Below are 16,547 nucleotides of genomic sequence, written 5' to 3' on the forward strand. Positions count from 1 at the left end.
TTCAACCAGCATGGCATTTATGTGGTGACCTCAGCGGGGGTCACATCAGAGGACAGAAGTTGAGGCCAAATGGCGAAACAAAGGCAGGGCGTGGCTGTGAGTTTTATGGAGCCTGGCGTGTGTGTCTGTGTGTGAGTGTGTGTGTGTGTGTGTGTGTGTGTGTGTCCATAGGGATGAAAGAAATACCCTGAGGACAATAGAGGTGTGTAGCAGCTGACTATAGGGGAAATTATTCAAGAAACAAATTAACATTTCACTCGACCACTTGGGACACCGCCTATTAATCTCACATAGCGATCTTAAAATCATCTGCAACATGGTGCTCTGTCCTTACAATTCATCCTGCACAGGCAATAATGTTTCCAGCAGTGCTGGAAGATCTGATTATTTTATTTTCTCAATTATTAAATGAATCGTCTGGTCTATAAATGTCAGAAAGTAATGAAAAATATCCATCACAATTTCAAAGACCATAATGTGAAGTCATCAGCAAGTTGCTCATTTAGTCCAAAACCCAAAGATATTTAGTTTTCTGTCATATAAGGCAAATAGAAGCAGTAAATCCTCACATTTGAGGAACTGAGGCTGGCATTTTTTGCTTGAAAAATGACTTAAAGTATTATTAGTAAAGCAGAATTTCAAAGTGCTATTATTAGTGAATTATGATTACTGATGCATTAAAAACAATCTGCAACATTTCTTAAACAAAACAACATATCAATGATAATAATAATACTAATACCTGTAAATCATCATTTATGACCTACTAGAAATATGTGGTGTTTCTTGTGGTACCTGCACACACCCTGGCCTTTGCCTACATTTTTTTATTTTCTCATGTTTTGAATTACTCAGGATGCTTCTGGGCTACAGCCTGTTTGGCAGCGGTGTGTAGCCCCCAGCCACCTCAGTGCGTAGCTTTTGAGGTGGGAAATCTATAAAAAACATGGCAACCGATGTTGCATTCTCTGTCTTTTTTCCTCTTCTAAGAGCTGCAGAGAGAGTTTTACACACAGACACGCACACAGGCAGAGCAGACTGAGGATCACTTTATTCACACAAAGCCTGGCATCGTGCAGCCGTGTGGGCGTGTTTATTTGTGCTATAGAACATAACCACTGTGAAAGAATCAGAAAATAATGTTTTATTTCTCTGATTCACTGCTTTGTTCTCACTGCCTGGTGCTCGCTCTCCTAATTCACACTCTATGTCCCTCGCTCTCTTCGAATGGTGTGTTTAAAAACAATATTGAAGATTCTACCTGTAACATATAAAAAGTAATTATTAGGTAGCAGGTGTTATGTAGAAGGTGGATGTTTAACCATTTTACATTTAGTTAGATAGTTCGATGGTTTGTGTGTAGTCTAGTAGTGCAGTAAAAAAGTACATTTCCCCTCGAAATGTGATAGGGTTTAAGTATAAGTATTATAGTATTATAGATAGAAGTATGCTACTTGACTATGTATTTTCCTGTAGACTGGTATAGAATTTATAAAATAAAATTTTGCTGGTTAGCATTGGCAACATTAGTCACAGTAGGTATATAAAGAAAAAACATCAGACCTTTATGGTTGGGTATACACAGGTGTTACCAAATTTATACCAACACCAATGTTACTACTTAACGTTTTGTTCTGTTCAGGTCAAACAGAGTCAGGGTGTTGCTGTCGTGCACGTCGGCTCTCTGGAAAAGCCCTGCTACAATAAATGGAACAGGACCTTCATTAGTATCATTGGTGACAACTGTGTTTACCTTATAGTGTCATGTCAATATGGTTGTCGTGAAAAAGGTCTACTGTGATATGACACAGCAGCAATGATCTTTAAGGTAATTTTCACAGCAGACACTTGTGAAATGTACAGGTGTAATTAATAACATTATAGCAGCTGCATTCAGGTGAGCCAGTTCCAGTGTCCTGCAATTATTCACTCAGCAGCACCTATAAATAACTGTGAATTAGATAGCTACATATTAATAACACATATTGGCCAATTAGCTGTAGTGTTATACCAAGTGTATAGACACTCTTGTGAGCAAGAGCTGTTTCGTAACTTCACAAGCAAGAGACGCTGACATAGGCCTACCTTGCACCTCAGAAACTACAGGCGAATGTGCACAGGGTGAGGCTAATACAGCTAACATTAGCCATGCTACAGCTGCTGCTATATTCAATGCAGGATATGTAGTAGAGGGTCCCTGCTCCATCCCACCATCAGCTAAGGGGTTCTTGACATGAAGAATTTTGAAAATCCCAGATATATAGCGTACAGTGAAACTGATATTGTTTTGTTTAGGTGGGTAAAATACACTTTTCTGCCGGCCTGCTCCCTACTCCCTGCTTCTCCAAACTGGAGATGTGCCAATTGCCATCTACTGAAGGTAAGACACCATGAAGTACATCATACAACCCCACTTCAAATAAACTGAATTATCCCTTTAATAACAACAGACAGGTAAAAATTTCAACTACAGGACACAGTATTTAAAACAAAGAGATCAACAGCAGAAAATACACTGTATAATGAAGTAGAATTCCCAACTGCATGTCTTGATATCCTGAAAACACACGGCCTCGGGCCCAAACAGCCTCTGGCAAACACCAGTATCATGATAGCGGTTATAAAAACGTGAGAATCTGCACTGATTGTCTTCCCAGGCACTGCTTGAAGACGAAGAACAATTTAGACGCTCTAATCATACATGGTGCATTCAAGGGAGTAGTGCACAAGTGTACGGTAAATCATAACTATGAATATGATGGCTCATTGACTTGTAATCACACAGTGACAGCGGGTGATGAAAATGATCGATTTCCTCTTTTCACTGTGTAATAAGCAAGGTTTAAACATCACAGTGGGACGAGGCTATTTCCTGCTCAACACTGCCTTGTGCTTTGTCGTGCACGCCATTAACACACACACACACACGGAGAGGAATATCTCATCCACAAATACAGAAACACACACACACAGACATTTTCACCTCTAACATTTAACGACAAGAGAGAAAGAGTTTGGCTGTCTACGGACTCAGATAATTAAACCAGGGGGAAATTATAACAACTCTATCCTCCTACCCTCTCTGTCTCTTTTTTCTCCGTCTCTCTTTCTGTCTTGTTCACTCCCACTCTTACTGCTTGTCAGCAAATCGGCCTGGCTGCAGATGTAAAATGGTAATCCAAAAAGGAGACAGAATAGAGAAGAGGAGAGAAACTACACATGCCGGCAGTTGGGCCACAAAGCGGGAGATGAAAGTAATATTTTCCATCTATTAACTTCCATCTGTGGTGGGTTTTTTTTAGCACAATAATTCAATTTATGCTGTGGACGCATGCTTCACTGCGGCAGGTGCAGCAGACGTTAGAGGGCTAATTTATAGTTTTCATTTAGTGTCTTTATCATCCCATTATTGGCCATTACACACACACACACACACACACACACACACAGACACATCAAAACAAACACTGTGTGGGTCCAAAAGGTTTAACAGTCGTGCTCATCAGTAGCCTTTGTGTTGTGTGTCTCATTACTGTTTGCAACACAATCAGGCCCTGCTCACCTCCGCAGCACGGCTCTTTGACTTGACTCACTGTGTGTGCCTACACTCTTACAAAAAAGGGCTCCAAGAGGGTTCTTCTGTAAGGGCAGAGGTTTTTACTCAGAACCATTTGCTTCTTAAGAGCCTGTTTTTTGAAGGGAGGGTTCGTCAGGGGGCTTTTGTAAGACTTAGGGTTCCATTAAAAAGATTTTTCATCCAAAGAACTCTTTTTGGAAGTGCTGAGAGGGTTCATCAATGGTCCTTTGTACCATAATGTAAAAAAGTTCTTGGTAAAATCCCCTAAGTGGGTTCTAGATAAAACCCTTGTAATATAAAACCCTGACAGGCCTTTTCCACTGACATGGAACAGGCCCCATTCTAGTTCATGCACCTACTTTTGAACTATTCTGGGCCCCGTTTCCCAGAGCCTTCGTAGCGCTACGTGCGTCGTAAGTTGTATTTTAAGGTCTCCCTTAAGGTTGTCCCAACTCTGGGAAACAGCCCATAACCTTAAGGGAGACCTTAAAATACAACTTACGACGCACGTAGCGCTACGAAGGCTCTGGGAAACGGGGCCCTGAGTAGTTCCACCAAAAATAAATTGGTTCAGAACCTGAAAAGATGATTCCCAAATGAACCAAATAATAGCATTTTTTTCTTGGGAACTTAAGTGGGCGTGTCATAGTGTGCTGCATCATGCAGTGCCCCTGTTAATAACATCCTGGATTTCAAAGGCTCCACTCAAAACCTGGACTGGATCAGTAGATAACACCAAGATTCCAAGAATTTTGAACAGAGCCGGTTCAAGAACCAGAGCTATTCTGGTGGAAAGGGCACAGTATAACCCTTTCTGTTGGATCCTAGGCCTTTTCTACTAACATGGAACGGCATTTCCACTAAAATAAAATTATTCAGAACCTGAAAAGTTGGTTCCCAGCTGGAACCAAAAAATAGCAGGTTTTCACTGGGAACCAAAGTAGGCATGTCTACAGATTGTTATTTCATTTATTGTGCAACGTTTGGTAAGCATCATTAACTGCAATTATTCTGTGAAAAACTGGTGGACATGTGGGCTGGTTTAATAGATGGCACCAAGGTTCCAAGAATCTTGAATGGAACCGACTCAAGAACCAGAGCTAATTGGTTGAAAAGAGCCTACAGAAAGGGTTCACGGAACCCTTCAGCGTTCTACTAGGAACCAAAAAAAGTCTTTTATGGTTCTAGCTAGTGCTTGTATTTCTAAGAGTGTATGCGTGGGTGTGTGTGTGTGTGTTTTTGTATGCGTGTGCGTGGGTCTGTGTGGAGTTAACAGACATCCAGAGAGCTTTACGTAGGAGTGTAACTCCCGCTGGGATGTGTTTTACAATTCATATCTGAGCACTGGAGTACTGTAGAATCACTAACACAAATCAGCTGTGATGAGAAAGGTCCTTTTACCCCAACACACACACACACACACACACACACACACACACACTTTTAACATTTACCATACAGCACTTGGGCACACACACACAAAGCAAAGGCCATTGTCCAGAGAGGAGAGAGAGAGGGCGGGTGATGGTGAATGGGAGGGGTGTTTCCATGGTGACTAGGGCGACAGAAGGAAGAGGGGGTACGCCTCCCGACCTTCATTGAGAAGGTGAATGACTGTCACTAAGCTGAGGCAAGACAGCCAGTACCAGTCACAATGTGAGGGAGAGAGCGAGCAGTAGCCATGTTAGCCCATCACGGCTGCGGGCCGTGTGAGCTTCACTGGTCAGTCTGAGGCACTTAGCATTAGCATCAGAAAGACATTATGCTAATAGCTTCAAAGGCAGCAGCCCCCGCCTTTGTGTTTCCTGCGCCAACCCAAGGGCACGAGAGGATTTTACATTTCAACTGCCGTTCCAGTCCTGAACTCCCAAAGCATTTTCATGAAGATAAAATAAAGAATAGGGGAAATGTGATGCGTTACACAAATGATGGAGCACGGCCAAGCTTCTAAAGGTCCAGAGTCTACAGACACTGAGAGGAAAGGCTTTAATGCAGCAGGGTAAAACAAGCTGAACTCAGTATACAATACAGGACAGAGAGCCAAACTGAAACCAGAACTTCTGTTTGTGCAGCAGCGGTAAAAAAAAAAACTTTGTTCAAATTTTCACTGATGCTTCTCCCAACCTACATTATACATCATTTCCTCTGTTTTCAGAGGCCTTTAATGAGGTTAAACCGACTGATGGCAGTGAGAGGCTAATGATACAAAGGAAGACAGAGCAGGGAAGACCACGGATGGTTAATACTCAAATCTTCTTTTCCTGTGTGCTTTAACATCTTTCAGCTAATATTTGGTTTCGTGGCCTACTACTTGACCATTTTGGTTAAGCCTACTAATATTTGGACTTATAATCATTAGGAGGCCAGAAACACACGCTAAAATGAATGCTAATGTTGATCACTCTGTCCACTGGATACATAAGTAGGCAATTCTCAAATCAGGTATATATGTGTCAAGTTTAAGATGACATTAGAAGAGAGCGTTGGTGGGGCTAGCCTCTGTTCCACTAGCTTCTGTAAAGTAATCCTCTCATTCAAAATTTCTTTCATCTCTCTTTCTGGGGGGAAAAAAAATCCCGAGGTTTACTTTCCATCTTCTGAGATGAGTCGCCGTACAATACAGCAGCTCCTATAAGAAATTAAAACCTTTGTGATTTTAACAAAAGTAAGCAACTGACATTTTGTGAGCACAGAAAAACTACAACTCCCATGAAAACAACTAAAAGTGTTGTAGTGTGTGAATTACAATTGTAACTTGGTTTTGTACATATCCATAAAACTCACCAATGCGCTCTTATAAAGTAATTTTTTTCAACTTGTTTGTTTTATGTTATGGGAAATGTTTCGTAAAAAATAAGAGTACTGAATAAACAATTACTACTACTGTCCTCATTTAAACATATGAATCAAGCCACAAAATGTACTGTTGAGAAAGCTGCTGTATTTTTGTTAAAAGAGCAGTTACAAATGTAGGTAGGATTTGAACGAGGTTCTGTTAATCTGGAACAGTTCCTTGTCTACCTAGTCTGGTTTAACTTTGTTAAAACCACGAAGTGTTCAAATTCAAACAGTGAGTGTTAAAAAAGAAATTTATCTTATAATTTAAGAAGTGAACCTGAAGACTTTTCAGAAAGAAAGGAAAAACATCTTTTTATGATAAAAAGCTTAATTAAATAAATGCATAGTTATGTCACGCATTGCATTTAAGAGTGTATGTCTCAGCTAAGCAAAAATAAATGGTGGAAATAAAATTGATTTCTAGGTTAAATTGGAGGTTGTGAGCATTGTGATGATAACTTCCATGGTTTAAGGCCTTTCTTTGACCTAAATTTGTGTTTTCAGGGAATTTTATTAACTATTTAGAGCCTGAAAAGCCAACAGATCACCTGATACTCCACCAAACACTCCTTCAAAATGTGATACCCGCAGGACAAAGTCAGCGGCACAGAGCACTCATGCCTTCGCTTTTGAAAAGCAATTTGCTGAGTGTCCCATTTACACCATGAAATCAGAGAATAGAGGGCTCTTCCAGCAGACAACATGAAAATATCACAGAATATGGCAATTACAGTATTTACTCCACCCAGCGTGTTACACGAACTCTGTCCTCCTGCGTTTAAGTACCCTTGAAGCGTATGAGAACAACAAATAACAAAGCTGAGGAGAGTCCACCTCCACATGAATCATTTCAATCAACACCGCTGACATACTTACACCACACACACCGCTTCTCCTCGGGGGAATGGAGAATAGATGCCACAGAAGAAGAGAAAACCTTGGCCATTAAAAGAGGCAAGAAGGTAACTTAAGTAAAGAAAGAGTTTGCTTGTGGGTGGCGGGCCTAAAGAAGAGGAGGTGAGTGGGGGGGGAGAAAGAGGAGAGAGAAAAGAAGACTCAGTCACCTTGGATGAGTCATCCAACGCACCTCAGCAGCACTTCATCCAGAGACATATTTACAGTACAATGGTCTCTCCCTCTCTTTCTCCCCTTCTCTGTTTAGTCAAGCATCACGACACACACACACACACACACACACACACACCATCAGTGTCTCCCTGTGAAAGAAATGTCATGGTGCGCAGACACAAACACAAACTGGATAAAAACAGCATTTAATTTCATTCCTCGTCTCCCCGGATTGGCTTGTTATTGGATTGAAAGGGTGCCCTTGACCAACACCTCTGTGACTCGCCGCAGTGAGGATGTTCGTCACCCAGACACAGAGAAGTGGGGTCAAAGGGTAAAAATAGTCTAGAAATGAAGAGCAGAGAAATAGAGGTGGCTGACGGCATCCGATAAATAATGCTCAAGGTGCCCCGAGTATAAAAGAAAAAGGACCGTTTTCATCTTTATTGATGGACAGGTACTGTGAGGTGATCACCTCAAGTATGAGCAGTGTACTCTGCACATGACGTAACATGCTTCCTGTTTCTTTGGTGTCTATGAGACTTTGGGGGTTGAATGTGTGACGTGAATCAATGTAAGACATTTTAAAGGTCCAGTGTGTAAGATTCAGGGGGAATTATTGGCAGAATATGGCAGAAATGGAATGTAATATGAGTAGTTTTCGTTTTAGTTTATAATCACCTGAATTTTTTTTTTTTTTTTTCGTTATCTTAGAATAAGTCACTTATCTCTACAGAGGATGTGGATCCCATGGATGTATTCGGGAGGTGCTCAGTGGCACATAAAGCCAACTTCCACATATGACACACAGTGGGGACTTCCTTCATTTGCATGGCTAACTTCCATTTTAGCCGTCCGCTACTTTGAATGGGATTAAATTGTTTTAATTATGTGGCTCTTCTTTCCACTATTTACAGCACTCTCTTTCACAATGTAATCTTATGGGAAAAAGTCTTTTTGGGTCTGCGGTGCATCACAGGATGTTGTCATTACACAGTTTGGCCACTATTGTCAAATTGGTTGCTCAGTGGGTTTGCTTTCACAGAGTCTGCCGTGCTGCACCACCGCATTTCTACAGTAAACCAAACACTGGCTCTAGAGAGGGCCTTTTACTCTTTCTTCGCAAGTTACATTGCCACTGCAGGTTCTCGATGTCTGGAAGGATAGGGTGAGGCGAGATGTTTGTATGAGGTGTTACCATGGTGCGAATGGGGGTTTTGGGGTGTCTGACACCCCTTGATTGACACTTGAGACCCACTGAAAACCCCAGCAGCAGAGTTTGTGAGGTCTTTGGAAAAATGTCGGAATGATTTGTCACTTGCAGTTGTCAAAAAGCCTTTTAAACATTTATGCACAAATACAGAATACAGAAAATACAAAAAAAAATATTGTTGTGGTGTCTCCTCTTATATTACAATTGAATACCCAGTTGTTGCTGGTAAGGCATCCTTCCATGCATTCAGATGCTGTGTAGTTAAACCTAGTGTTACTCTTTACAATCAAAAAGAAGTGGATTGTTTTCCACTTCAACATCATGGTTACACTTAAAAATATGAAGTCAGTGGGCCTACACATAAATTTGGGAAGTATTTTGGAAGGTCTGACTGTTCTTGGCTCCCTTTTGGATCAGCTCCTTTGTCGTAAATTAATTTAAATGCATTTATATAGTGCTTTCATTCCAAAGCTTTTACAATTTGCCTCTCATTCATCCATTCACACACTCAAATGCCAAACGCAATGAGCTTCCATGCAGGGGGCTGGCCCGATGATCAAGAGGGTTAAGTGTCTTGCTCAAGGACACTTTGATGCAGGAAGAGCTGGGTATCGAACCACAGTGAACAATCCTGCAATCAATGGAACTATGAAAACCCCTAGTGTATCCCAGTGCTTTTATTTGTATTTCTCACATTTAAACCATACTTCTCATAAACATCATTTTCTCCTGTTGGCCAGCAGCTTCCCACTCATTCAGCCCCACCACTAGACATTTTAATGCTCTATTTTTTAATACTTTTAAAGAATAGAGTCAAGCTTTTTTTTTACACAAATTAATGGAAAAACACTTTAATATTAGCAATGTATGAACATTGGAACAAAATGATGAAAAGAAAGGTACCTTCATGCTGGAATCAGAACCCCCAACCTTTATTATCAAACTGACCAAAGATTTCTTTTGGATTTCCTTTTTTTTTTCATCTAGAGTTTTGTGGATGTGCACATAGATGTCCTTGCCAACAGCAATTCGAAACTCAACAGTAGCAGTGTGTGTTAATTGCATATTTTACAAGAAAAAGTTTCCATAGACCCGAATAGTTTGACATTTTTGGAAATACACTTTTGTTTTCTTGAAAAGAGCTCAATGATCAAGATCGGTACCGCTTTTGTTTGTATGGTGAAAATGAAGCTGCAGAAGTCAATTAGCCTAGCTTAGCACAAAGTACAGAAACAGAAGAAAACAACTGGTTCTGACCATTACAAAATTCACCTATACCAAAACCTACTGTGCAAAAACCAAGGTTAATAAACGATAAATTGGGGTTTTATGGGGGGTTGTGGGCCAGACACAGTGTCTTCCTGGAGTTGTAACCTCTCATAAACCAACATGTCGGTTTTACATTTCAGTTTTTGTACAGTTTAAGCAAACAAGATATAATGTGTTAATTACTGTAGAAAGGTGTCAGTGGGACAATTTTGTTACCTTGAAAGTCAGACTTGCAGTATCTCCCTCTTTCCAGTCTTTGTGCTAAGCTAAGCTAACGGGCAGCTGGATAGCTGCTGTGTGTAGCTGAATATTCATTGTGCTGACATGAGATAAGTATCAATCGAACTCTCTGAAAGATAGTAAATGAGCATATTCCCCAAATGTTCCCAAAACTGTTCCTTTTGAAAACCAAGATTGAAAAGAGTAAGATTTTAAAGGGACCACTCCCTTCACCCCCCAATCAAATATATATATTCTTCCTCTTACCTGTAGTGGTGGCAGGTGTAGTTCACTAGAAAGAAAATAGTTCCGACATGAAACTGCTCAGAACAAGGTCTGTGGATTATCTTGAGTTACCAGGTAATGATTTCTGGAAAGAGACATTCCTGTTGAGTTTTTCAAAATATATTTTTGGTGCTTTGAGAACCACAAGCCAAGTCTTATCTAACTGCATTTTGTTCAAGTAGTAAGTATGAATATGTATGTGTATGTGTAAAAATATGTATATTTGATTTCAAGGTGAACTGTCCCTTTAATATTCCAATTAATGGAAGAAGGGACAGTACATGCAACATCAAAAAAGCAGGTTGAGAAACAAACAAGATGCAGAATTTTTCTCCAATAAAAGCTGGAGGCTGAGTCCTGACTAAACCCCGGTTGACAAAACCAGACGTGTGTTCGGAAATCCTCAGGGAGGAGTGACAGCGAGGGAAGAGGGCCGTCTGTATTACTTCACTGCAGATCACAAACCAATAACAGGGCTCATTTCACTCCTTCTGTCCCAGAGGATGGGCCTCCAGGGTCAGAGGGGCGTGTCGCCGTGGTTAAGCCCCAGCAGGAGGAGGCGTATTCGGCCGCAACCCGCCTGATGACGCAGCCCTGTCTGTTTCCACAGCAACTGTCCCTATCTTATAGACAGGCAGACACACACTTACACAGTGTATAGTTTCAGTGTTTCGGTGGAGGCAACATTTGAGCTGAGTGACCCTGAACACATCACAGTATCCATGCAGGTCAAGTCTGCAGGTGACCCGTTAACACACTTACCTGTTTCAGTCGTTTATGTTAATAATCAGACCTTTTTTGAGACGTTTTCTGTATTATTATTTGTAGTTGCAATAGCAGCAAAGTTAGTTCAGGTAAAACAAAAACAGTAGCACTAATTATTATTGGTGTAATTTTATAGTATTTTAGTTTTTTGTTTTTTTGTTTTTTTTGAGTTATTTCATCCCTGAAAATAATATTTTATTGGGAACATACTTTAGTACAAAAATATTGATATCAATGACATTTTATATGAGGCTTCAAAACTATTACATCCTAATGAATATAAGACCAACTTAACTTTACTATTCTTTACATATAACATTTCACTTGAGGTGATCATTTACAGTTTTTCAGAATGGTTGCCATCAAATACTACAATCTTGATGCCAAGAACTTGTTGGGATGCTGTGTAAAACATAAGTGAACACCAAATGCAATGATTTGCAAATCCTTTTGACCTATATTCAACTGAATACATTACACGACAATATATTTAATGTTCAAACTGATAAACTTGCTTTGTCTTGTTTGTGTTTTTGGAAGTCTATGGCAAATCTCAATTTGATTCAGCAACATGTTCCAAAAAAGTTGGGACGGGGCAACTGATGTCAAAATACACCATGTCTGGAAGATTCCACAGGTAAACAGGTTAACTAATAACAAGACTGGCATGTTTAACTGTCCCATCTGTGAATGCACCATTAAAACTGAAAGGTTTTGGAGTAATATATGCCTGCATCTGAACGTTTTTTACAGGGACGTCCCTGCTTACTTTACTCAACATTTTGCCCGTGCTGCAACAGAAAAGCCGGACTGTTTAGCATCCAAGGTCGTACATCAAGCAACAATGGTAAATAATTCTACTTTCAAAACTTCAATATTTAGTGTCCTAAGTTCACAAACACTTACTGAGTGTTATTAAAAGACAAGGTGCCACATTCTACTAATTATCTGTGCTTTTATCATCTTATAACCAAGGCTGTAAAATTAAAATATCCAAATGACAAATCTGATTGACTATATTGCCAAAAATATTGTTTGTAAACATTGTAATTAAGTGGACGAAAACACAGCATCAGTCCAACAAGGATCATTTAATAACAAAAATTATAATACAAACAAGTTAGAAATAAAGAGTGGACTCATTTCTGACCATGTCAAGTGATCAGGCACAGAATTACCATCAGATAACATTTGCATTCATGGCCATTAAAAACCTGAGCTTGATACAAAATGTCATCGACTGTGTGTGGTACAAATGTATGTTGCACAATGACAGGAAGCATTACAAAAGGTAAAGTGTTAGAGTATAAATATACCGTATGTACAAGTGATGGAGCAAATTCCTTAAAGCAGAATCAGACAGGTGTTTGTAGCTCTTGAACATTTTCTTCTGTACAGATGGGACTTGTATAAATCGCTTCTGCCGCTTACTCAAGTGTCCATGCATCAGCCGGGACATTAAAAACAAATGTGTCTCCTGGCAACATAAAATTATTTATTTCTCCTCTGCTTCTCCCTTGCTGTTGATTTGTATTTCTTTAAATGTAGATAAAGGAGGAGGATTTGCTGAGCAGAAATAAAACCTTCTCCCTCAGGGTACCAGTCAGCAACAGCATCACAATATTTAGGAAAATTAATAAAAGGTTATTATCATATTCTGCTGGCACCCACAGAGGATCCTGCTTGGTTAAAATCCAGTCAGGCTTTCATTTCAAGGGTCACAGGTTGAAGGTCAGGGTCATGGTACAGCAGTCACTAGGAGGGGGCATCTTCTCCATGTATAGCCTTATACTTGTTCATCTCCTCTGGGAAGACTTTGCTGAGCTCAGAGATTAGAAGGCTCTTGAATTTCTGCAATAAATGAAAATACAACAGTAGAAGTGGTTTATTAATGATTCATGACTACTTTTTATTTTATGTAGAGGACTAACCTTATGTGTTTATGCCAAGGGCATAGTTTAACTTTAAGATCCCATAAAACAGCTAGCGGAGTGCTTATAGCTTAAATGCTTTCTGTAAAACAGGTAGCTAGGGAGGGACTCGTTGCAGCATTTACAGCGGACAATAGCGCTGTGTGTTATGCTTCCCACACACCATACAGATAAAGCAGTCCATGAATGCAACGCTAGGAGGGAGAGTGGTCCTTTTAGCTGACTATATGTGGACTGAGAGCTTTCCGTGAACACAGCCAGACTGCGACCACCACTTTGGGGCTGAGTCACAGCTAACCAAGCTAATGGCAGTTAGCAAGTAATGAAGTTACTTTAGCAACAAGCAAAGCTATCTTTCCATCAGGAAACTCTGTAAAACAACCTTGGTACTGTATTCTCTGTTGGTTTTGGAGGCTGTGTTCATCCTGGTGACCAGCTGTGTTCCCTGGGAGGCTGCTGAATTTGGTTCTTTTCCCACTAATGGTGGTTAGCTACCTTAGCAACAGGTAAGCTACAGCTATCTGTCCATCATCTATAATTAAATAACTAAGAGTTGAGGCTGAGCAGCCAGAGAACACCAGAGGGAAAACCAAAAAATATTTTCTCTGTGAATGATTATCCAGTTTCACCCAAATGAGGGAATGATGTTATAAAGTTGTGCTTTTGTACAGCGAAGCCTGTTCACCAGAAACTCTCCAGTCCAATGTGGATGTATCAGACTGGAGTGGAGTGTATGTTCCATCAGTCATGAGCGAGAAAGCGTTTCATTGGATGAATATTTAGTGTACGCCCCTGACTGCAAAATGAGCCATCAACAGTTTTTAACCCTTTTCAGGTTAAGACAAACTCTGAAATACCATTAAAATACCCACGAGTATCTACAAAACAACATTGTTAACATTATTAGGCCAGACACTGGCATACAGGTGACATATAGTGCAATACATATGTGATAAAAACAACATCGATTTTGACTCCACAGGGACTTTAAAGTAATCACTGCAATCTGTGTGACAAAACAATATAATATAAATGAATGAATATATAAGACATATATCAATGAACTGATTTGTGGAGCAGAGCCTCTACCGAAACACAAAAATATTGAAGCACTGAATCCAAAGACAATGATTGATAACAATTTATCATCAATAAACAAGGTCACAATAACACAGGTCTATCTCAAGTACAAGCCTCTTTACATAATGAGGATGATCCTTGAAAGGCACATTTTATCTTTTTAAGAACTCAAACACATGCTCTGAAACATTTCATCAATGAAATAGTTTGTTGGCTCTGTTTACTTTTGCAGTATCATTGGTGGGGAGTCTCAGTGACCCTGGAATTATCTCTTACCGTCATGGTGTCAATCTTCCCTTTGACTTGCTCATTCCGTGCCAAGGCTCTCTCCAGACATTCTTTGGTGTACAGCTGAGGGTTTCGACCTTGGTCAATGTATCTACAAACACAAGGCATGTCAACATCAGTTGAGGGAGCAGTGATGAAGCCACAAAACAAAAATAAAAGAAGTCGATACAGACTGTTTGGTAAAAGGCACATTCCATAACATATGAGGCTGGATTTTGGATTTTGTATCAGGACTGCACAATATATTAAGATTACTTTGATACTGCCATTATGATATAATTCATGATTACTGGGAATTATGATTTTGCACCACAATCTTCATTTTCCCTGGGAAAAAAACATTAAAATTATGACAATATGACATTTTTTAGGGTACCAAGCATCTTACATCTTAGCAGCACTTCGGTGCTTCATTATAGTGCTGTTTTGTCACATATTTTTCTTTAACAAAAAGACTGCAGTTTCTGTGATTTGGATATTGCAAATCACCATACAGCAATTCTGTTAACATTTCAATTAATTGTGTAGCTCTATTTCGTATGCTATCTACTTATTTCAGGAGTTTTGTTTGCTTATTTTCTATTATTTCCGCATTCCTTCGCCTACGTATAATTAACTCACAAAGTGACAACAACAGGAATTAACCATTTATTAAAACTCATAATGTTTTTAATAGTGTGTGTGGCCGAATTTTAAAACGGCTCTGAATAAGACAAAATAAAAGTAATATGACGCAGGTAACATTACCAGGTATGCGGTCAAGGACGTTAATTATAAAATTGTCAAATTTTTGAATGGGGTTTGGTGAGGCTGTAACTCAAAGCAACCTCAAAAGTTGATATGTGTATTCACAACAATATAGCAATGACAGAAAGCAGCAGAGATCCAAATAAAAGGCTAATATATGTAGTTATGTTATAAAGCAGGACATTTACAACAATATACCAGCTACTAGACTCACTCAAAGACCTCCAGCGGCACGTTGATCTCGTGAAGCTGCTGACGGCACTTCTCGATGTCTTGAAGTCCAGATATCATGAAATTTCTGACAAGAGAAATCAATAGAACCAGTAAACATAATGATTCTGTGGAGATCTGTGGCGTTAAAACGTTTGTCTATAAAACATGACTCACAGTTTCTGGTTAAGTCCTGCTTGGCTGCTAGGCTGGAAGTCGCTGACGATGATTCCCAACTGTCGAATATTCTCGATAAATTTCTCCAGGTGCTCCTCCAAATTATCAAACTTTTCAGCCATCTTGACTGACTGTCACTAAAGCACTAGAAATAAATAGAAACCAATCCGTTTAGACGAATCCTTTTGTCAAATAAGCGCTGTTTACTGTCGGCCGTCGACTCTACGACAGCCACAGCAACGAAGTGCTTTACGGCAATAAAGTAACCAATCGCTGTGGGTACTATTCTGCTACCTAGGTAACAACCAATGACAGATTGTCGTTAAATGACGCAGGTGTCGTGCTGCCAGTGAGGAAGAAGCTTCTTTGTCAAGACCATAAAGTGAAGTGAGTAAATGGAGTAACAGTGACTAGGCTGCATCTAAAACGTTATAGTACTTTCACTACACCATGTATAAACATCATGTTTTTGAAAACTCACAGAGAATATGTCATGTTTCATTTGTTTCATTCATGTGTTATATCAGTTATTGTGGTCCATCACTGATGTTCCCAAACTTTTTCATGTTAAAGAGCCCCCAAATATCTGCACGTTAGACCACAACCTCCAGTTTAAGAGGATTATGTCTAAATGGATGCCATCTGAGTTTTTTTTTTTTTTTTTTTTTTTTTTTTTTTTTTTTTTTCTTTAGGGTTGAAGACAGGTAAGTCTTAACAGTCAATAAATAATCAAAATAGAACCAGTTTAAATTAGGACTGCAATTAACAATTATTTTCCTTGTTGATTAATCTGCTGATTATTTTCTCAATTAATCAAATAGTTGTTTGGTCTGTGCAGTGTCCGAAAATGGTGACAATGTCGACCAGTGTTTCTCAAAGC

At 39.6% G+C, this 16,547-nt stretch overlaps 1 protein-coding gene across 1 annotated transcript; it reads right to left on the bottom strand.

Moving 5' to 3' along the window:
• Positions 1-12,306: 12,306 nt before the first annotated feature.
• Positions 12,307-15,932, bottom strand: med10 (mediator complex subunit 10). The gene is made up of 4 exons (XM_084739718.1): positions 15,668-15,932; positions 15,495-15,578; positions 14,522-14,624; positions 12,307-13,085 (listed from the first exon to the last, which is right to left on the bottom strand). The coding sequence occupies exons 1-4, from the start codon at positions 15,787-15,789 to the stop codon at positions 12,990-12,992; spliced, it is 405 nt and encodes a 134-aa protein (XP_084595844.1). The 5' UTR covers positions 15,790-15,932; the 3' UTR covers positions 12,307-12,989.
• Positions 15,933-16,547: the final 615 nt, after the last annotated feature.

This window comes from Lutjanus erythropterus, chromosome 16 (genome assembly GCF_056507025.1).
Source record: "Lutjanus erythropterus isolate fLutEry1 chromosome 16, fLutEry1.hap2, whole genome shotgun sequence".
Taxonomy (NCBI): Eukaryota; Metazoa; Chordata; class Actinopteri; order Lutjaniformes; family Lutjanidae; genus Lutjanus; species Lutjanus erythropterus.

Bases quoted from the DNA above. Each gene is read 5' to 3' on its own strand.
- med10 (XM_084739718.1), bottom strand. From the start codon at position 15,789: ATGGCTGAAAAGTTTGATAATTTGGAGGAGCACCTGGAGAAATTTATC. The intron at 15,579-15,667 runs GTGAGTCATGTT...TTCTCTTGTCAG, and splicing joins GCAGGACTTAACCAGAAACT to AAATTTCATGATATCTGGAC. The intron at 14,625-15,494 runs GTGAGTCTAGTA...TTGTGTTTGTAG, and splicing joins GTGCCGCTGGAGGTCTTTGA to ATACATTGACCAAGGTCGAA.